Source organism: Chrysochloris asiatica, unplaced genomic scaffold, assembly GCF_000296735.1.
Source record: "Chrysochloris asiatica unplaced genomic scaffold, ChrAsi1.0 scaffold00271, whole genome shotgun sequence".
In the NCBI taxonomy this organism is placed as follows: Eukaryota; Metazoa; Chordata; class Mammalia; order Afrosoricida; family Chrysochloridae; genus Chrysochloris; species Chrysochloris asiatica.
In genome coordinates, this window is record NW_006408789.1 from 2239360 (window position 1) to 2263278 (window position 23919).

Genomic DNA, 23919 nt, shown 5'->3' on the forward strand with positions numbered 1-23919 from the left:
GTCAGAGAAAAAGAGGAAGACCCCCTCAACAAGATGGATTGGTACAGTGGCAGCATCAATCGGTTCATAGCAACGATGTGAGGTTGGCCCGAGATTGGGCAGTGTTTTGTTCTGCTGTGTATAGGGTTGCTATGAATTGGTACTGACTCTATGGCACTTAACAACAACAACAACTATTTTAACAATAGTAAGTCATTTAGTCCACGATATGGGGTATCTTTACAATTATTTAGGTCTTATTTAATGTCTTTCAGCCCTGTTTTGTAATTTCCAGTGCACAAATCTTATATGTCTTTTGCAAAATTTATTGCTAAGTATCCTATAATTTTTTGATACTATTATAAATGAAATCATTTTTGTAATTTTATTTTAAGATTTTCATTACCAGTGTACAGAAACACAATTTATTTTTGTTTGTTGCTCTTATATACTGCAACTTGGCTGAACTTGTTCATTAACTCTCGTAGTGTTTTTGACTTGTTTTTGCTTTTGCAGATTCCTTAGGATTTTCTGTATTGTCATATGCAAATAGAGATAGTCTTACTTCTTCCTTTCCATTATGGATGCCTCTGTGACTGTGTGTGTTTCTTGTCTAGTTGCCCTGAATACAGTCTACAATACAGTGTTGATTGAAAAAACAAAACAAAACACAAATGTCTTGGTTGCCAAGAGCTGCCATAGCAAAATACCACAAAGTGGACAGTTGTAAAGAGCAAAAAGCTACCATCTCACAGTTTTCAATGACTTTTCCATGAAGGACACAAGGCTTCTCAAGGCTAGGAGTCCAAATCAGGGTATCCATCATATTGATTCCATATGAGGATTGCAAGAGGAGATGTGTCCCTCACCTCTCTCCTAGCTTCTGGTGGCCACTGACAATCCTTGACATGCCTTAGCTTGTAGATGCATCTTCACATGGAGTCTTCCCTCTGTGTGTCTGTGTTTTTAGTAAGACATCAGTAGGATAGGATTAGCACCTACCCTATTCTAGTATGACCTCATGCTAACCCAACTGATAACATCTTAGTGACCATATTTCCAAACAAGGTCACCATCACAGGTATAGGGCATTAGGACTTCCTTTTATCTTTTTGGAGGACACAGTTCAATCCATCATGACATATGGTAAAGGGCTAATTACTTGAGAATCAACATGAGAGGGAAGGGTGGGAAGGAAAGTAATTAGGAGCTGTCATTTATGTGTGTGTGTGTGTGTGTGTGTGTGTGTGTGTGTGTGAACCTGTGTGTATGTGTCCCTTGAAGTGGCTGAAGAGAGGTTCCGAGAAGCTTGCAGAGGCCCGAGGAGTGAGGGACCAGGCTGGGAGCCATACAGTGCTAAGTGGAGAACACACAATGTGGTGGAGAGGAGGGGCTGGAACTGTTGCTGCGGTAGCCCCCTTCACCTTGAATGCTGGTTACCCAAGACCAGACTGCCTAACATATGGACACCCTAGTTGCATAGCAACCCCTGTGTTGAAATTCCATATGTTTCAGGGAAGAGCCATAGAAAAGACAACTAAGTTGATCATGCTCATTGGCCAGGGTTTCATTTCCTTAGCTGGATTTGATCCAATGATGCTGTCTTCTCTTGTTGTTGTTGTTGTTAAGTGCAATTAATTCAGTTCCAACTGATAGTTGGAAACCCTATATAGGGTTTCCAAGGACCAGATGGTGAGTTTGAACCTTGCAGTCCAGTTCTTATCCTACAGCACCATATCAAGACTCTTTAAACGACAACAACAAAAAACCATAGTCCATCATGTGAACTATAGAGTTTGTGAGCAGATCTCTAATGGCTTCATAGTGGTGTAATGCATGTAGACTCCCACGGATTTCCTTCAGTTCTCAGAAGACCATTCTTTACCTTTTGAGTCAGAGAGTTGCAATGTTCTCTGAAGAAGGGTTCTTGTGGATAAACATTAAGTCAATTGACAGAGAAGCGACAGAGTCTGTGAAGGTGTCTGCCCCAGGTCATGAAGACCTGTTACACCCTGCCCCTGGAGGCTCTGCTCCACAGAAGATTGTCCGTGGAGATGCCATCCCATAGGACCACTCCACTGTGGCCTTCAGCAGTGCACAATCCACACAGGAGACCCACACAGCTTCTAAGTGAAGCATCAGTGCTGTGATGTCCACATCACCACCCTCCCCAGGTGAGACATGGAGGAATGCAAACCTTGTGTGGTCAGGCAGCAACCATGGCAACAGACATCAAGGCTGCTTCAAGTTTCTGCTTACTGAGTGCAACATCTCATCAGCAACAGTGATGAGACTGGGATCCCACCATCTGCCCCACCTTGATCTGTACCCTGGGAACATGTGGCTGTCCCAGGTGTGGTGGAGGACCCATGGGCCCAGGTGAGGAGCAGAGCTGGGCAGCTGCTCTGTGAGGAGATGCTGGGTCTCATCAGCTTCGGTCACACTGGGCAGGCAAGGTTACTGCTCAAGCCAAGACTTTTGGATTTAGTATCATATGCTATGACCCCCACTTTTAGGATGTGCTAGAGCTCTGGTAGCATAGTGGTTACGAATTGGGCTGCGAACAGCAAGGTCAGCAGTTTAAAACTACCAACCATGCTGAAGGAACTCTCGTAGAGTTGGGCTGCTAACCTCAAGGTCAGTAGTTCGAAACTACCAACCATGATGATGAAGAAAGATGAGACTTTCTGTTCCTATAAAGATTGACAGTCTCAGAAATCCTATGCAGGGTCACTGTGAGTCGAAACCTACTCCACGGCACACCACCACCACCAGAGTTGTCCTGGACTTGCAGAGTGAATCTGTATTCCAGCAAGTAGGTTTCCTTGTGCTGCCATCTCAATGAACAAATAAACCACTGCCATCCACTGTCAATTCCAACTCACAGTGACCTTGCCTAGGGTTTCTGAGGCTGTAAATCTTAATGAAAGCAGAAGACCTTGTCTTTCTCTCTCAGAATGGCTGGTGAGTTTGAACGGCCCACCTTTTGGTTCACCGTCAGTGCTTACCCTACAGTACCACCAGGGCTCCCAGTGAATATAACCATCCCCGTATCAATGGCTTTTCTATAAAATAGATAAGGCAAACAAGGTACCCTACCCTAGATGTTCAGAGTGGGAGCCTTTTAGTTTTTGCTCAAGACTCACTGGCAACTGTACTGATTGTGACCTGTATGGCCCATGCAGGTTGATGTAGTGAGCAAGTATTGCTGGAGGTGAAGGAGGAGGCTGCTACAAAGATCCGCCAAGCAATCGTAGGTCACATCACAGCAAGCCTAAGAAACTGTGAGCAAGACATTCTTTATCAATCGATTAGCAAGCCATTCATCTGGAATTCAATGGCGGCACATGTAGATGTCCACCAGGCATCATGGGCATGACTCCAGCCTCCACCAGAGAACACACCTTACCCTAGCACCTTTTCCTAACCAGCCCCCAAAATATGGGAGTAACTCAGAGCACCATGGTGAGCAAGAGCAGAGAATGTCAAAAGCCTGAAACTAAGATGGTGAACAATGCATAGCCTCAGAGAGAAGGATTTGGACACAGTCCTTTAAACTTACTCAAGACAGGATGCATCATTGATGTTATAGCATTCCAACTACAAAAGAGCTACAAGCCAAGATGTGGGAAACACGAAGATATAGATCACTGGCTCACAGAAGCGCTGATACACAACGTGCAATTTATGAAGGACCTACTTCTGTTATTGTGTATTGTTTTCCATCTGTGCATTAAATCACCAAGAATGAGAAGATCTTTTTTTCTTTATCCCTCCCTTGGCCACAGCAGGTACAGGACTCCTTGCTTTACAATGTTGCATATAGAATCCCAAACTTCAAAACGATTTCAATGTAAAAATGGAAATTCCCATGCTATAACCCTAGCCCCTTTAGTCCATGAAGGTGGGCTACCTTTTTTTTTGCTAATTGTTGTCGAGACCACCCACCAGCCACTCCTCAGGAAAAAGATGTGACCGTTTGTTTCCATAAAGACTGACAGTCTTGGGACCCTATGGAGCAGTTCGACTGCCCTAGAGAGTCACTGTTGAGTCTCCATCAACTTGACGGTTTAGGATTTGGGTTGCTGTTGTTAGGTGCTGCTGCCAGCTTGATCATTGCCTCACAGCTATTCCATTTGGCAGAGTATAACTGGTTCACTGGGTTTCCTAGACTGTGGTTCAAACTTTCCAGCCACTCGCTGAAAACCCTATATAAGGTCTCTATGAGTCAGAACCAACTCAACGGCACTTAATAATAACAGTGATCTTTACAGAGGTAGGTTTTGTGGTCTTTCTCTGATGGAACCGCTAGGTGGTTTCTAACAACCAACCTCTCAGTCAGCAGACAAGCACTCAACCATTGTGTCACCAAGAAATCTTTTCTTTGCTGAGAACTCCACTGCCATCCGTCGATTCTGACTCAGCCACCGTACAGGACAGGGTAGATGTGCTCTAGAAAGTTTCCAAGGAAGTCATGTTTATGAAAGCAGCCCGCCATATCTTTTTCCATGGTGTAGCTGGTGCATTCAAACCACCAACCGTCTGGTTAGCAGTGAATCACTTCACTACGATAGCAGGGTTGCTTCTTTTGTTCATGTTTTTATTGTTGAGTGCTGTCGAGTTGGTTTCAATTCATAACTACCCTGTACGGTGTTTCCTAGGAGCAGCTAGAAGTTTTAAACGATTGCCCTTGTGGTTAGCAGTCCAGTGCTTATCCTACAGCACCACATCAGAACTCTTTTGCTCATACAAAGATGCATTTGCTACACACGGGAAGAGCACAGTGTGCCTGTGGTAGGCAACAGCAAGCAGAAGACTGAAGGATATGCAGACTCCTATCAAGAGAAGTGTGTCTCACATCTGAACTGTATACTGAGTGGACAAGCTGTGGAGATCTGGGTGTAGATTAAGTACTAGCTTCTGATGATGAAAAAAAAACCAAAAAAGTATCAAGTTTCACAAGCTGTTTGTCTTCACATGTATTTTCCTCCTTTCAAACCCTCAGCTATTTTGTTGAATGAAAAGTCTTGAGCTGGAAGAGTTCCAGAAGACTCATGTTGCATTTCCTTATGCCTCCGGAAACCCTCTTTTTGGTTACTTGTCAGACTGTTTGTGAACAAACCCACTTCCTTAAACATGTTTTTTTCCTGATGCATTTTCATAGAAACCAGGGGAAATGCGTGGAGGGCATGGTGGAGATCTTTGACATGCTTCTGGCGACATCAACTCGATTCCGTATGATGAACGTCCAAGGAGAGGAGTTTGTGTGCCTCAAATCCATCATTTTACTCAATTCTGGTGAGTTGATGATATGGGAGAAATTCATTCGGGTTGCTAGCAGAAATATTTGTTGTTTGTATTTTCCAATCAGATACACTCTACCTCTACAAAAGTGAAGCATCATAAATGGAAAGAAGTAACACACATTTAAAATAACCCATCACTGTCCAGGAGTCCTGGTGTGGCGCTAAGAGTTAATGTGCTGGACTGCAATATTGACTTGAACTGCAAGGTTGGCAGTTCAAGCTCACCAGCTGCTCCTCAGAAACCCTATATAGGGTTGCTATGGGTCAGAACCAACTTGGCAACAATTCACAACAACAACAATATCATTGTAGATAAGTTATGAAGGAAAAACCCAGACCCATGCTGGTCAGTCAAATATGATGAATACAAAGTGAATCAAATGGCCTATTCTCCCCACCCCCCAGCATATTTGTGTTCTTTCACAGATATTGGGAATATTTTTATTGAAATAGTATATGCATATAGACACAAATCTGTTGATACGTGTTATAAAGTAAGCAAACCTACCAATCTTACTAACAAATTTTGACCAACTATATGTTCCAGGTCGTCAGGAAAAAGATTTATTTGAGACAGGCTGACCATGTGTCTGGTCAAAACTGATTGGATAAAACAATGCAGTTGGCTCAGAGTTTTTTTTGTTTTTTCTTAAAGCAAAACAAAAAACCTGGTTCTAAATCTGCAGAACTTAGAATGCAGTAAACGGATCCCACTCAGATGGCATTTTCCATTTGGTTTGGGGAGTCTATTTTGATTGTCCCTTCCTATTTTCATGTTAGAAAGCTTAGCTCAGAGTGGCATCTGTTTTATTTGTAGTGAGGTTGGCTTCAGGTCACCCAGATGGAAACTATGACACAGCCTGATTCAACACCTTGACTCCTCCCAGCCCCTCCAGGACTTGGATCTCAGCAGTAGATCCACAGCCAGGGGAACTGGAAGTTCAACAGTTGATTGTAGACTGCATAGCAAATTTCCTTAACCTGAACCTTTTGACCCTCCACCTATCCCCTATGCCTTATTCTTTTGCAGGAAGTTCCAGGTCTCCTTTAATTTCATAGTAAATCCATTAGGAATCATTTATTAGATCTGGCCTCAACATTCTGAGCAGCTGAAATGCTGATTGCATTGACCACATACATAGGCAGGCACAGAACCAGCACTTCCTTCTCTTTTCTGATGACTGTCAATCCCTTGCCACCTCCCCACAGCACCTCCAGAATGCAGTCTTCTACTTCTCCTCCCACCCTATCCCATGCTAGTAACCCATACCGCTCAATGATTAGCATAGTAATCATTCTCACTTATTAACTGATAAATGGCAATCTGTACTATTACACTGAGCAGGGACTGAATTACAGAATGAAGTTACATGAAAAATCATCCGATCTGCACTGAGGATGTGATTACCACTCCATTCAACTTTCTGGTCCCACTCACACGCATTGTGCTTTTCATCTGGGCTGCTTGTCCTGTACATTGGCGGGTCCAGATCCCACAATGGCTCTTTATTTGGATGAGAGTTCTGGGACCGGTGCCACTCGGCTGCACGGTGCCAGGTCCTGACCTACTCCTTCTTCGGTGAGGGCTGGCACATGCTCATGGCCTCCATGGGGGTAATCTGTTAACTTCAGGGGAAGCAGGCCTAGCTGGTGTTGGGATTTTGTTCCCACTTTAACCAGGAAATAATATCCTAGCTAGGAAGTGAAACTGACCAGAGTTGTACAATCAACTGCAGTGGATATTCTGATCTTGGGAATCAAAAGTTATTTCCTTTAGTTCATATAGCCATTTCCTATATTCTTTTATTATATGATTCTATTCATATTCTATTTTTTGTTGTTAAGTGCCATCGAGTTGATTCCTACTCAATGGAATCATAGCGACCCTGCATAGGGTTTCCAAGCAGCAGCTAGTGGGTTTGAACCACCAACCTTGTGGTTAGCAGTCCGGTGCTTATCCTGCCACATCATTCTATTTGTAGGACAGGGATTTTGTCTGGTTGGTTGGTTGGTTGATTTTGTTTTGTTTCAATATTATATAGAAAGAGGCAAAACTTTTGTCCTCAAACTATTAATAATGAGTCTTTCTCTTGACTATTGTTAGTTCTTAGTGTTTGTACAAGATCCCTGGGTAATGCCAATAAGTTTGCACTCAGATGGTAATCTACAAGTTGGTGATTGGAACCCTTCCAATGGTACCGTGGAGGAAAGATCTGGTGATCTGCTTCTGTAAAGATTGCAGCCAAGAAAACCCTATGGGGTAGTCTCACTGTGTCATCCATGAGGCCAGAGTGAGTCACAAATGATGCCATAGTAACAAGGTTGATGTTGATTTCATGTTTGTACCACATAGTGTGGAGTACTGGTGTAGTATTTCGGGTTAATGTTCTAGACTGAAGGTCAGTTTACACTGCAAGGTCAGTGGTTCAAGCTCACCATCCGTTCCTCAGGGACCCTATACAGGGTGACTATGAGTTGGAACCGAATCAACTGACGGCACTTAACAACAACAACAACAGTCACATAGTTGATCATTAGGTTAGTTGGTTGACTAATCTTATTAGACCCAGAGTTTTAAAACCTCAGGGGGTAAAGGGAAGTGATCAGTCCTGTTAGAGGACTTTTTAGTGACGCCTTTCACTGGAACCTCAAAGCTATCATTTCCCACTATGGGGCACCACTGGACTAATTCTAACACTGGTCACACTTTCTGCCATGTCTTGTTTTTCATCTCTTTCTCATGATCTTCCTTGCCCCTCAAGGATTAGAGCATTATTTTAGAAATACAAGGCACTGAATACTGACTTCATTTATATTTATTGTGCTTTTGTCTTGTTTTGTTTTTTAAACATGAGATAGCAGGGCAACAGCTTGTGTTTTTCAATCAAGGACAGCTCTGCTGGTTCATAAGACCAGTAACAAAAGACAGCTACCTCTCAACCCTGTAGTAAAGTAAATACTTCCTTCACTACAAAAGTGAGCTTATTTTCGGAAAAGCAGATCTGCTGCTGAACATAACTCCTAGAGGCTCCTATTGTTCTTGGAAACCAGAGTGAAAAAGAGCAAGGCTCTTAGGGAGTCACTTTCATTGAAAAAGAATCATCCAACATACGTAGGTTACAATGATCAACAATTTTCTCCTACAAATGGAGGTATGGATTTTTCTAAAAAGTCAACCAATTCATGACTATGAGCTGGGGCAGCTTTTCAATGATCATGAGTCACATTACCAAAGTAACTCTTACTTCAGGAATCTCTGGCAGAGAAAGGCTGGAACTGATTGTGAAAACCTGAACTAGAAGACACTTCTGACTTCCTGGTAACAAGGTCTCAGTGTCTGGAGGAACCGGAGCTTGCGTGTAGAGCCCTTGTCACCAAAGTAAGAGGAGGCGATGTTTACCTTGGCCCTGACTTGTGGACAGAGGCACAAGAGGAATTGAAAGGTTGTTGTGAAGACCTGCTAAGAATGTCTTTCTGGAAGCCTAGAGAGGGTCTTCCAAATGCCAAAATTTCCATGGGACATCCTGTATACAACTGTTTGGATGTGATTTCTGCCTCATTTAGAATAATTCATTGCTTCACTCGAAAGAGCCCAGAATAATCCATAGGACAAACATTGTTTTCCTATTTCATACCAAAACACAGAGCCATTCCTGGGTAATCCAAAAATGCTTAACGAAATGAATGCCAGTTTAAAGGCATTGTGAGAACTGGCTAGACATGCTTCAAGAGTAGGGCCAATGGGATTACAGCAGATGAGCTCAGGACAGAAGGCTAGGAGGACGTGGGAATGAGGAGGAAAAGGATGGGGAGCTGGGCCTTCAGAAGCAGACCCAGAAGGACACGCTGTGCCTTCTGATGACATTCCTTGAACCCAAAGTGACTTCAGCTCTTTTTGATGTCAGTTCAAATATCTATTGTTCTTCCAGACCCACCTTACACAGGAAAGTTCCATTTATTTGGGCAATCTTGTCCATAAGGGCTCTCTTTCTCTAGACTATTGTGGTTCTTAAGAGTTCTCGTTGTACAACTTAGCATTTGGTTAGTTGGTTGGATGATTTCACTCACTGATTCATTCCATAAACATTTACTGAGTCCCTGCTTTGAACTTTGTGCCAAAGGCACAGAAATGAATGTTGCATTTTCTCACTTTACTCTGAATTGTTCTTTAGTTCTTTATACATGGATGTCCTGATTCTCCATTTATACTACTTAGCCTTCCTTCTTTTGTATTCACAGTGTCTACCCTGGGGAGGGAGTTCTGGTGTAGTGCTGTGGGTTAATGCGCCAGACTGCAAAGCGGTTTGAACTGCAAGGTTGCTGGTTCAAGCTCACCAGCCACTCCTCAGAAACCCTATCCAGGGTTGCTATGGGTCGGAACCGACTCGATGGCACTTAACAACAACCCTGGGGAGAGACAACACTCAGTTATTTAATACATGTTTATTTAGTGAATGTGATCAGGTGGACGTGGAAGTCCCACTTTTCCTAAGCTGCTCCTGTTGTTGTTAATTGCCATGGAGTTAACTCCAACTCATGAAATCTTAGGTATTACAGAACAAACACCACAGCACCATCCACATGATCATTGGTATGTTTGTGTCTATTACTTCGACTAGTGTGTAAATCTATCTCATGGAGATTTTTTTCCTCATTTTGCTGACCCTCGATACTACCAAATATGAGGTCGTCTTCTAGAGATTTGTCTTTCCTGATGATGTGTCCACTCTAAACTGTATCGTCCTTTCAGGATACTCTAGAGATAGAGAACTTCAAACAAACCATTAAATTAGAAACATAATACCTCTCTACTTGGATTACTGTGGGAGAAAAATGAAGCTTTCTGCTTCCACAAACATTTAAAGCTTCAGAAACCGTATATAGGTCGCTATGGGACGGAGCTGACTCAATAGCACTTAACAACATGAGTTATTAGTGGATAAAGGGGAAAATGTGTATAAAGTGCCCAGTGTGACTCATGGATTGTTGTGCATCTTTAACCCATGACAGCTGTAAGTATCACCGATGAAACTCCGTGGCTTAAATGTAGTTCGTTTCTGTCTTTTCTCAATGGAATTAATTATGCTTAGAAAACATCGAAAGCAAGACTGATTTCATGGATAATAATTGTCATTTGAGCCTTAGTATTGGAAGGTTTGAATGAAGACTGTCTTGAAACCACTGTGGACTCGTTATGTGTTCACTCACTGTCCAACTGCTTATTCTTACCCTCAGTGTATGTCCTCACAGAGGCTGCATGCTGTCAGAACCACACCACACCTTATTAACTGCCATCTGGTTGATACTGACTCCTGGCAACTCCATGTATGTCAGACTAGAACTGTGCGCCATAAGGGTTTCAATGGTTGAAACATAAACCACCAGGGTGCTTTTGAGTGGACTTGAACCTCCAACTTTTGGATTAGCAACTGCACATATTACCTGTTTGCACAACCCAGGGTGTTTGTGGGAACGTGATCTTTTTTTGTGAACATTTTTCAAGACAGAAAATTTCACCTGTTAAAATCTCAATATAATCCCATCATCTTTAGTAGATATTTGGTTGGACTGTAATTTAGTGTCAGAACCTGTCTACATTTAGGAGAAGGAGTAAGAGTCGGGGTCAGCAGAAAGCTGATTCCTGTCAGGTCAGACATACCTCATTCTCCAACTTTTCTCCATTTCTGAAACCTGCCATTCTCCACGGGGCACTCGCTGCTTCTCTGCTGGGTTTGCTAGTTCTGTTGGCCAAACAGAGCACACACATTCTACTTATGATTATATGGTTTCTTCAGGAAGTAACAGGCTACAACTCAGAATCAGGGTCAGTAGTGACATAACAGGCCACAGCTCAAGAGACAGGATACAGTTCTTCAATCAGGACAGCTGCCACACAAGACATGCCTCCCATTGTTTGTAATCACGCCCACAGGCAGATGGCCCTTCTCTTGGCCATTCCAGCCATCAGGTGGGTCTCAGCCCTGCTTGGACAAGAGTTATAGCTATTATTAGCTCTGCCAACAAGTGCTCAGAGGTGCCCACTCCACAGTCAGCCTCCTGCCTGAAGGGACTTAGGACTCTACTGCTCTGTGTGGGCCAGCAAGTCCACTGAAGCTGCCTCATACTCGTCTCCTGGCTCCCACTGCTACTGCTGTTGCCCTACCCCTGGGTTCTGCTGTGTTTGTTGCTTCTTCTGGCGGTTGTGTGCCATCTCCAATGTTACAGGCTCTCTCTCCTGGGTCTTGAGTGTTCTCAGCACAGGGACCCCAGGTCTAAAGGACCTTCTCTACCCCAGGCTCTTCTTGATGGTAGAGAGGCCCCACTCAACCTCTGTGAGATTGGCCCTCCCAGGCAGAACAGGAAACTAACAAACCTCTCAGTAAACCATAACATGAAATTTACATAGAAATTGATCAATTCCCACAACATCACTTAATCCCATTGGGTATTTTTACAGATCCTATTTAAAGGTTTTCTGTTCCCGTAAAGATTTACAGCCTCAGAAACAGGGTTGCTATGTGTCAGAACTGACTCCACGGCACATAACAACAACAACATTTGCATAGTGGAATAACTAAACCCTTTGTAATATTGAGGCCTAGCCAATCATTTTGGTAGACTTATAATCCAAAGATCAGAAGGCCATATGTAAGAGAAACACATTGACCACACTTGGCCTTCAAGTTCAATTTTATAATGATTACTGTTACCTCTTTTCCAAATCCCTTTATGACCATAATCCTTTATGTTCCCTAATAATTTCAAAGAGCCTTCCACACTTTTGTTCAGTCGCTCCATCCAACCAGCTCTTTATAGCTCCACCAGACCCTGATTCCATCTCTTCTGTTCTCATTATTAAAGCACCCTCTTTTATTTCCTGATCCACAGTTGTACTCCAGCTACTGGGAAATCTTCCCTGTGCTGGCTGGAGCCCCATGTCACCTCTCGCAGGCCAACTTGTTACTCCTGAAATGTCTTGTGCAACTGTAATCATGTAAGGAGCTCTGGTAGCATAGAGGTTACGAGTCAGGCTGCTAACCTCAAGGTCAACAGTTCAAAACTACCAGCTGTTCCAGGGGAGAAAAATGAGGCTTTCTGCTCCCGTAAAGATTTATAGCCTTGGAAACCCTATGCATGGTCGCTATGAGTAGGAACCAACTCCATGGCACATAACCACCACCACCACCACCTTAGCAATATTACGGAATCCTGGTGTGGCACTGAAGGATAATGCACTGGACCAAAAGGTCAGTTTGAGCCACAAGGTTGGCAATTCAAACCCACCAGCTGCTCCTTAGAAACCCTGTACAGAGTTGCTATGAGTCAGAACTGACTCGATGACATTTAACAACAACAACATTGCAATATTGTAGCTTTGAACACCTGCTCATGCAAACACAAATCTTCAGACAACCATTCTCTTTCAATTGATGTAGCAATAAAGAGAAGTGAAGAGTTAGAAAAACCATAGAAATCTATATTTCGTTCAAGCAGCCAGATGACAAGACACACCATATTTACAAAGGAAAACTAGATGACAGAAAACAGCTAGGCCATTGCATGTTTCTGTTTGCTATCTCCACTTCTGTGCAATGTTCCATAATCCTTTTTGCTGATGTTGGAAGAATGCCAGGAATCACATTTTCAAGTTGCTGCCATACTTCCTTCTAGTATCCCATGGGCTGCTAGAAAATGGAAATGTGTTTCCTGGTATTGATTCAGCAACACCAACAAGGGATATGGAACATTGCACAGAAGCATAGACAGTAAACATAAACATACAATGGGTCAGCCGTTGTCTGTCATCTAGTTCTGCTTTGTAAACGTGGTGTGTCCTGTCATCTGGCTGCCTGGTTGAAACATACAATACTGACGCTGATGGAATCCCATTTCCTTCATGCGTTCACCCAAGGCCACAATCTTGCCCAAGATGTATTTATTTAATGATTAAATATAATAACCTTGCACCACAATAAACAATTCCTCTCTCCACAGCTGAAGTCTTTTAAGTTGTTCTGTATTGGTAGACAATTGCTTAGTGCATTTATGTTTTAAAGTTCAGGAATAAGACAACTTAGAGAATCCCTATATTTAGATGAAAGAACTTTTTAAAAACATCATGCTTGCATACACTGAGGCTTGTTAATTTTCTCAGTTGAAGGTTTCTGACAGGATCTGTCCTTGGAAATAGCAAGCGGGCTTGTTGACAGGTGTGCCTTTTGTTGTCACATTGGAGAGGACTGGATTGTATTATCTGTCGAGTTCTTTGTAACACCAAATGTCCTCACCAGGGACCCTGTCTATTGTCATTATTTTGAGATAAATGACACTTTCTAGTTATTAAGTGTTTTGTCCTCTACTTCTCTCTAACTAATTGGAGCTTATAGGCAACAGATTGAAGACTTGGAATCTTTCCCTGGGGTGGCCTTAAGCAAGGTTCATGGCCTCAGTAGGTTTCCTGAGAATGTGGTATGGACTGGTCACAGAGGTTAAGTGGAAACAACGCTGCCCCTTTTATGTGGGAGGTGAGGGGTGGCCTTTGCTTGTTCTCCTGAAGCTTCGTGTTTAAAAGTAACAGATCCTTAGCTCACAGCATCTTTGTGGCTATCAGGAAAAATGACCACCTACTTAATGAAGCCCATAACAGATGCAAATGAATGTTAGCTTGCTCTGCCCACATTCCAAAGATAAAGCCCTGGCTTCTGTGTCTATGATGCTTCATTTTTCGGGGTTTTTTTTTTGTTGTTGTTGTTGTTGTTTTGGTGTTTTTATAATGTGTTCGCTGAATTTCTTAACCAGACACACGAAAACAACAACAAATAAATCCATCATTGTTGAGTCTATTCCAACTCACAGCACACTGTAGGGAAGGGTAGAATTACCCCATAGGGCTTCCCAGGCTGTAATCTTTCCAGGAGCAGACTGCCAGGGGGGTTTCCCATAGAGCTGTGGGGAATCAGTTCAAACCATTGACCTTTTGGTTAGAGGCCAAGTGCTTAGTTACCGAGTCATCAGGGTTCCTTGATGTTCTTCCTAATGCCTTTTATTTGTAGGTCGCAGTTCAGACTATTGTGCGCTGTCTTTTCCAGGGTTCAGAAAGGATGTAAATTAACATTCTTTAACTTTAGCTAATGTTGTTGTTGTTGTTGTTGGTAAGTGCCGTCGAGTCGGTTCCGACCCATAGCGACCCTGTACAGGGTTTCCGAGGCTGTAAATCTTTACGGGAGTAGAAAGCCTCATCTTTCTCCCACGGAGTGGCTGGTAGTTTCAAACTTCTGACCTTAAGGTTCGCAGCCCGATTCGTAACCACTACGCTACCAGAGCTCTTTACAGACCCAATATTTTTGAATACTATGGACTCCCCCGTTGCTGACCTACTTGAATAGTGTTCCTAACTACTGTTGTTAGTTACCCCAGACTCTTTCTGGACTCCTGGCAACCCCAGGTGTTGTTCGAGTAGAACTGCTCCATAATGTTGCCTTGTCTCTCATCTTTATGGGGGCATTTGAACCACAGACCTTTCAATCAGTTGCATGCCATCTAGTCCATTCTAACTCACAAAGACCCTACTAGACAGCTTAAGCCAATTAGGCTCTTTGATTAATGTTCCTCCTGTCCCATTATTTGAATAACATATAGATTTGCCCCACTGTTCATTTAAAATATTCTTATTGTGGCTTAAATGTGAAAATCTGTATTTAATGCTTTAATGGGCAACTGAATATAAACTCCATTTGTTTGTTAATTATAAAACAAAAACAAATCCACAAGTTAGATCCAAACTAAAAAGCATATTGGTGATAATCATGTTTTGCAGACATTGCGTGGCTGTTTGCAAGAAAATTGGGGTGTGGGCCTGTGGTCCAGAGTCTGATGGACCCATTCCAACAAGCACATGTATGATGATCGTTCAAGGCTTCCATCATTTCATTCAGAACCATTGCAAACCCTTTGTTTGTGTAGCATGCCACAACATCATCTATGTATTTAGTTTGCTTCTATTCTTTCTTTATTTATCTGTTGTTGTTGTGGTTAAGTGCCATCAAGTCAGTTCTGACCCACAGCGACCCTATTATAGGGTTTCCTAGGGAGCAGTTGGTGAATTTGAACCTCCAACTTTGTGGTTCAAACTGACCTTGCAGTCAAGTGCTTATCCTACTACACAATGTTGTTGTTGTTTAGAAGTGCCTTCAAGGTGATTCTGACCCATAGCAACCCTGTATAGGGTTTCCGAGGAGCCACTGGTGAGCTTGAACCACCGACCTTGCAGTTCAAATGGCTTTGCAGTCTGGAACATTAATCCACAGTGCCATATCAGGATTCCACCATACCAGGACTCTATTTATCTGAGATGCCTACAGTATAACAGCTATATTCTGATGCAGTCGCAAGCACCAGTAAAAAATGTATTACTGAGAAAACAGTTCAGGGATAGATGGATTATCTAGATCAGTAAGTCATAATATAGACTTAACATTTAAATCATTCGGGGCATCTTTGAAAAAACTCGCCGTGAGGACCCACCCCCAAAGATCCCAATTTAACTGGTGCAAAGTGGGGCCTGATACTCTGTCAGGATACCCCAGGGGTTATAGTAAGCTGGTACTTTAGTAGTGATAAGTAGGCAGTCTTAGCTCAAGATGATAAAGTAAAAAAGAAGAAGAAATTACATAGAAATAATTCATAATTTTATTTTTAAATATCAAAATATTTAATGAAGGAATTAATGCCACCAAATAATAGGCAAATCAAATTTGACCACAGTTGATGTTTTGCTATATCCCATGACAGCGCAGTGTAGGGGATAGGAGCAAGGATTCGGGTGCCAAAGTCAAATTCTCTTTTTGTTACTTCTTAGCTGTAGCAATTTCTTTGGAAGAGTTGCTTAAACTCACTGTATTTTTGTTTCATCGTCCATCAAATGGAGCTTACGATAGTACTAGTTGTTGTTGTTAAGTGCTGTCAAGTTGGTTCCGACCCATAGTGACCCTGTATAGGATTTCTAAGGAAGAGCTGGTGAGCTTGAACCACCGACCTTGCAGTTCAAATGACTTTGCAGTCTGACCCATTAACCCACAGCGCCACACCAGGACTTATTCATAGGGTTATTGTTAATATTAGTTAACAACTAGAACAATGCCTACATAGATGAGTTCTTAATATGAGGTACCATTTTCTTTCCTATCCAAATTGTGCATCTCTATGTATTGATAGCTGCAGAGTTGCTAGTTGCCATCAAGTTGATTCTAACACATGATGACTTTTATGTGTCACAGAACAAAATGTTGCCGAGTTGTGTACCATCTTCATCATAGTTGATATGTTTGAATCCATGTCAATGTAAAAACTTTACATGGACTTTCTTTCAAAATATGATTTTCAATGGTGGCATAATGTTTCATTGAAGATACAACATTTACTCAACAAATCTGCGATTTAAATTTTTTTTTTCGATATTATAAATAATAATATAAATCTTTTTGATATTATAAATAATGCTTTATTTTTTGTGTTTTACATTTTTTGGTCACTTTTGATTATTTCTTTGGACACATCTTTAGAAAGTGGAATTGCTGGGTGAAGGCATGGAAATATTTCTCCGTGTTACTTGCTACTTGAGCTTACACTTTTACCAACAGCCAGTGAAAGTGCTCATATAAATGTTGTTAAGTGCCCTCGAGTCAGATGTAACGAATAGTGACCCTACATGCAGCAGAACGAAACACAGCCCAGTCCTGCGCCATGCTCACAATCAGAGCTGTGTTTGAACCCACTGCTATAACCACTGTGTCAACCCATCTCAGTGAGGAGCGTCTTCTTTTTCACGAACTCTCTACTTTATCAAGCATGATGTCCTTCTTGATGGACTCTCCTGGTAACATGCTCAAACTACATGACACAAAGTCTTACCTCCCTCGCTTCTAAGGAACATTCTGGTTGTACCTCTTCTAAGACAATTTGTTCATTCTTCTGGAAGTCCATGGTATCACTGTTGTTAGGCCATTAAGTCAGTTGTGACTCATAGTGCCTCTATGCACAACAGAACGGAACACTGCCCAGTCCTACTCCATCCTCACAACTGCTACACTTGAGCCCATTGCTGCCACCACTATGTCAGTCCATCTTGTTGGGGATCTTCCTCGTTTTTGCTGACCCTCTTCGTTACCAAGCCTGATGTCCTTCTCCAAGGATTGGTCCCTCCTGAAAACATGACTGAAGTATGAGAGACAAAGTTTTGCCATTCTGGCTTGTAAGGAGGATTCTGGCTGTACTTCCAACACAGGTTTGTTTGTTCTTCTGGCAGTCCATGGTACTTTCAATATTCTTATCCAACACCATTATTTAAATGCATCTTTCTTATTCATTAGCCAACTTTCACATGCATATGAGGCTATTGAAAATATCATGGTTTGAGTCAGGCGTGCCTTAGTCCTTAAAATGACGTCTTTGCTCTTGAATATTTTTAAAAAGTCTTGTGCAGCAGATTTGCCTAATACAATACATCATTTAATTTCTTGACTGCTGCTTCCATAATGTTGATTATGGATCCAAGTAAAATGAAGTCTTTTCTCCATTTATCATGATGTTATTTATTTGTCCAATTATGAGGATATTTGTTTTCTTTACATTGAGGTGGATCCATGCTGAAGGCTGTAGTCTTTGATTTCCATCTGTATTTTAAGTCCTCTTCACTCTCAGCAAGCAAGGTTGTATCATCTGCATATCACAGGTTGTTAATGAGTCTTCCCTTAATCCTGATGCCACGTTTTTTCTTTATGTGCTCCGGTTTCTTGGGTTATTTGCTGAGTATACAGATTGTATACATATGGTGAAAGAGTAACTAGAACCTTCTAATTAATTCCACATGGAATTAGATGAGTGCAAACTTCCAGAAAGCAGACAGTTTTCTTCTCCCAGCATTGTCCTTGATTGTGAAAGATGCTTAACTCAGGAATTTCCACACAGGTCATGTTAGAAACATCATATCAGAAACATCCCAAGCTCACATATTTTGTGAGAAATTGTCTTATACAGTGACTTTTGTCCACATATACATGGTTGACTGAATGGTTGTTTGTGTGCCACCAAGTCAGTTTTGATTCACAGTGACTCTTATAGGGTTTCCAAAGCCCTGTGGGAGCAGAAAGCCTCGCCTTTCTTCCATGAAGCAACTGGTACATTAGGGCCACTGTCCTTGTGGTTAGCAATCCAGTTCGTAATCCACTACCGCTTCCAGGGCTCCATATATATGTGGCACTGTAGCATAAGCACTGGGCTGCAAGGTCAATTTGAACTGCAAGATTGGAGGTTCAAACTCACATGCTCCTCCTCAGAAACCTTATAGAGGGTCACTGTGAGTCAGAACTGACTCAATGGCCTTAATAATAAATGTAGATATGTTGTTGTTAAGTGCCATAGAGTCAGTTCTGACTCATACTGACCCTCTATAGGGTTTCCAAGGAGTGGCTAGTGGGTTTGAACTGCCAACCTTGTGGCTCAAACTGACCTTGCTGTCCAGTGCGTTATGCTATCGTGCCACACCAGGACTCCACTGTAGATAGATGTGTTGTTGTTGTTATGTGCCATGAAGTCCGTATACACACATAATATTTGTATATGTGTATGTGAAATATACTCATACTTTGGACATATTGTCAGGAGGGAACAGTCGCTGGAGAAGGATATCATGCTTGGTAAGATGGGGGGGAGGGGTCAAAGAAAAACAGGAAGACCCCCAACGAGATGGATTGGCCAAGTGGCAGCATTGATGGACTCAAGTGTGGCAGCCGTAGTGAGGTTGGCCCAGGATTGGACATTGTTTCATTCTGCTGTGCATGGGGTTGCTGTGAGTCGGTGCCAAATCGATGGCACCTAACAACAACAACAACAATGTAAGATATTACATAAATGATATATGTAATATATCTTTTAGTTACATTTTTTCCTTGAGCTTTTTGATGCTTCCTAGTATATGGTGCCCTGGTGGTGCAATAGTTAAGTGCTTATCTGCTACCTGAAAGACTGGTGTTCAAATACACCCAGAGGCGCTGCAGAAGAAAGAACTGGCAATGTGCTTCCATAGCGATGGCAGCCTGGAAACCCTACTGGGCAGTTCTACTCTGTCACGTGGGATCGTGATGAGCTGGAATCAGCTTCATGACACCCAACAGCAATAGCAAATATATATGTGTGTGTGTGTGTGTGTGTGTGTGTGTGTGTGTTTTCGCATGTGTTCTATTTATTTCACATTGTATGACTGGCACACACACTATGCCGGATGCTGGTGAGCCACTCCTATTTCAAGCCATCAAGGGTCCACAAAAGCTTGGTGTTTTATGTCTCATCTGCTTTTCCACTGTTCTTTTGGTGTTTTCCAATGTGGTATTTGCAAGAAGAGAAGAGGTTGGAGAACTCTGAGTGTATGTCTCTTGGAAAACTCATATAGGAAGGGCAGCCTGGCTCATGCAATGCTTTTTCTAGCTCAGGGTTCTGGGGCTCTTTGTTTTTGACATGATCGTTCCTCATCTGTAATGAACTTGGAAGAAGCAGCTTAATAGTGCCATGCCCTTCTCTGGTGGTCATGGTGATGTTGGTTCAGGGTCCCCTGTCTATTCACAAGAAGCCGGAGGATCCAGGGCAGTCTAGGCCTCAGCTTCTCTGTAACCAAAAGTCCATGCTGGGGTCAGGCCTTCAGGGTGCCTGGTCCGGCACAAAGCAGGCAGCTCTGAGGATGATGACATGAAACTGTCAGGAGGGGATTGATACAGTTTGCCAGTCAATTTCTTAAAAGATTAGGGCCAAGAGCAGTGATGAATTAAACTCGGAATGTAATTTTCATCTTAACAAGAGAAGCATCTGTCCTTTTGTCTTGGTATTATTGTGGTATGTGTTTATTACCATGGAGTCAACCCTGCAAATTCATGGCAACCCTATGTGTTACAGAGTGAAACTGCTCTGTAGCATCTTCTAGGCTGTATTCATACCAACAATTGTGCGGATGGTACAGGACGGGGCGGTGTTTTGTTAAGTTGTGCATAGAGTTACTGTGAGTCAGAACCAACTTGAACTCAAAGACACTCAACATCAAAAGCATTCTTTATGGAAGCAGATTGTCAGCTCTTTCTTCCACAGAGCTAATGGAAGGTTCGAACCGCCAACCTTTTGGTTATCAGCCATGCGCCAGCTGTTCCTTTTCCTGAGTACAGCAGAGTGGGGATGGCAGTCTTCCTTTGATGAAGTCAAACACTCACTACCTTCTAGTAATGACTTAGGCTTGTGATTTGCTAACCTCCCCAGTTGTAAGTGTCTGGGTATTCTATATTGTCAAAGTCTTTGCAGGTGATCTTCTGACTTAATTATGTAGCTTAGGTTATTGATGGCATAGCAGAGGTGTTTCTAGCTAAGAAAATGATTCTCAGAAACATTAGTAACACATTTGTTACCTCCATTAGCCACCAAAATGACAAGTCAGGCAGAGCTTCAGAAACATGAACAGCCTTCGGGATGATAGATATACTATGGAAATAGTAAAAAGTAGTAGCAGCACTCCAGCAAGCTTCCGATCCTGTTGGGTTTTCATTCACCAGGTACATGTCGCTTTCATTGGCCAGACATTGACAAAGCTCTAAAATAATTGGAGTAATGGGGGCTTGGAATCTGTGGTTTTAATGGCATTGTCTTATTATGAAATTATGAAAGTAATACATGTCCAAGGCAAAGACCTTGAAAAACAACAAAAGCCACCAGGAAAAATAATCTCCCAAGGGAACATAATTTCACCATCCCAAAGCAATCACTGTTAATGTTTTGGTGAAAAGTTCTTAATTGAACAAACTGTTAGAAGCCTGTTCACCTCCCCTCCTTCCTTTCACTACTTCCTCTTGTACCCTGTTTTGAAAAAGCTGAATTGCTCCTGAATCATTCCAGGAAACTTACTAGTTTTCTCAAATGTCACCGGAGTACAAGCTCCTGGCAGTTGTTTCTAGTTTCTCACAAGTTGGAAATTAGGAAAAGCTTTGTGTAACTTTTGAGCACTGGGCCAGGAGTCAGGGATAGTAGAGTTCTAGTTCCAGCTTTGCACTTGCTTACCAGTTGTGTGACCTCAGGCAAGTCCAGCGTAGCTCTCCTTCAGCATCTGTTAGGCCCAGTGCCTTAACCTCCCTGAGTTCCTTCCCCAGGATTAAAATCGCTGGCATTTAACAACAACAACAACTGTTGTTAGGTGTTTATGAGTTGGTTTTAATCATAGTGACAGAACAGAAGACTGACTAGTGCTATTGGGGCAGCCACTGTCTCACTCCATCTCGCTGCGGACTGTCCTCTTTTTGCTGATCCTCTACCAAGCATAATGTTTTTCTCCAGGAACTGGTCCCTCCTGATAACATACCAAAATTAATCAGATGAGGTCTTCGCATGTTTGCTTCTAAGGAGAATTCTGGTTGTATTTCTTTCAAGATAGGTTTGCTAATTCTGCTGGGAGTCCATGGTATATTCTACATTCTTGGATAGCATCATAAATAATGCAAATGCATCAATTCTTTTTTGGTCTTCCTTATTCATTTTCCACATTCCCCAAGGATGTGAGGTTATTGAACAGACCATGACTTGCATCAGGCGTGCCTTAATTCTCAAAAAGATGTTTTTCTTTTTAAATACATGGTTGGACCTGGAGAACATAATGCTTAGTGAAAGAAGACAAGCCTGTAAGGATAAATATCTCTGACTCCTCTTTTTATCTTTTTGTCTATCGCACAATTCCATTTTTATTTCATTTTATACATATAAGTAAGTGGGATCACACTTACTTATATTGGTTACTGGTTTCTCTTGTTTTCGGAGTCCTGGTGTGGTGTTGTGGGTTAATGTGCCAGACTGCAAATCCATTTGAACTGCAAGGTCAGCAGTTCAAGCTCACCAGCTGTTCTTCAGAAACACCTATACAGGGTTACTATGGGTTGGAACCAGCTCGACGACACTTAACAACAACAATCTCTTGTTTTTAACTTTTTATTGTGAACTGAGTGAAGGTTTACAGCGTAGATCATGAGTTTTACATTCAACAACTCATACGTTTCATAATGTCTCACTGATTGCCTTCCCCTCTGTTCAGCATCATTTGACCCACATCCTTTCTGTATTTCTTGTTTCCATTCCTCCTTCTTCCCCAACTCTCCTGAACTTTGTCCTGTGGGAGATGCTGAAAACTGAACCACAGTGAGTTCACTTCCAGACATGAAGGATGCCCAAGGGCCGTAATCTGAGATTTCCATCAGTAATCAGTAGGCCTGGGCTTTTTTTTTTTTTTTTTTTTATGGTTTTGACTTTTGTTCCACATTTTCCCACTCTACCCAGGACCTTCTAATGTGATCCCTTTCAGAGCAGTTGGGAGTGGGATCTGGGCACCATCTGATTCTTTTGGTCTCAAGATCATGGAGTCTGATGTTCCTTCCCATGGTCCACTAATCCATTGGACTAATTGTTTCCATGAGTCTTCAGTTTTCATCATTCTTCTTTCCTCCAGAGAGAAAATAGGAGAGATCAATCAAGATTCATTAGTGGTTACCAGGGAGAGGATGTGGGAAGGGAGAGTGCACTTTAGATCATTCAGACTTGTTATTTTAGGTGTTGGGAAAAGTCACACCAAATACAGAATAGTGAGCACAGCACAACCAAAGTAAAAATGATTGTTTGAGCACATATGGATGGCATATCGGCATACAGGTAGCTATAGATACATGCATACAGAGATGAGAACAGATAGAAGTAGGTAAAAACCCACTAACCCACTGTTGTCAAATTGATTCTGACTCATAGTCACCCTTTAGAACAGAGTAGAGCTGGCCCATTGGGTCTCTGAGACTATAAATCTTCACAGAAGGCCATTGCCTTCTTTTTCTCCTGTAGAGCTGCTCCTGGGTTGGGACTGCTGACCTTTCTGTTAGCACCTCAATGCTTAACCCACTGTGCCACCAGGGTATATAAACGCATATGTGTGGGTGCAGGGCTATATATTCAGTGCACAAATATGCCCTCACTTATAACCAAACACCTCTCAAGATTGGTTTTCTGAGTTTGCAAATTTAGGAACATAATCTCATAGGATAACTCAGTCAAGAGACCTAGCACAGCTCACCAAAAATGTATGATCTGCAGCCAGGCTAAGTGAGCAGCATCTGGGGTCTTCAAATACAATGAAATGGCTGTTTAAGATACAAGTACTGCTCTCTACTCAACAGGAGCACAACAGTAAGAAGCTAGAGCAGAAACAAATCGACACAAGCCATAACCACATCCACCTTGAGACTAGGAAAACTGGACAGTTGTCTTACTACCACTGATGGTCCCAGACAGAATAGAAGAAAAATGTAGTAAATCAAGTGCTTTAAAAATAACAAGGCAGACACACTGGTACAGCAGAAAACCAAGAACTCCAAGGCTATTACCTTGAGACCATCTTTAAACCTAGGACCGCGCCAATCTATCCCCTGAGATCATCTTTGAATGAAATAGCAGAGTAACATACGAAGTAAAGGGTGCGACCCATAAGATTAGTGAACTGCTGAAAAGGCATCTGTATGAAATGAAATGTCAAGGATTACTCAAAAGCAAAGATGAGAAGACACAAGAGGCCGGG

At 42.3% G+C, this 23919-nt stretch overlaps 1 protein-coding gene across 1 annotated transcript in view; it reads left to right on the forward strand.

Moving 5' to 3' along the window:
• The window catches only part of ESR1 (estrogen receptor 1), a 427711-nt gene that overhangs the window by 378339 nt on the left and 25453 nt on the right, over window positions 1-23919 (forward strand). Inside the window, exon 6 of the mRNA XM_006874352.1 lies at window positions 5144-5277. Coding sequence (XP_006874414.1) covers window positions 5144-5277 — 134 coding nt within the window. The remainder of the gene's footprint in view (window positions 1-5143; window positions 5278-23919) is intronic.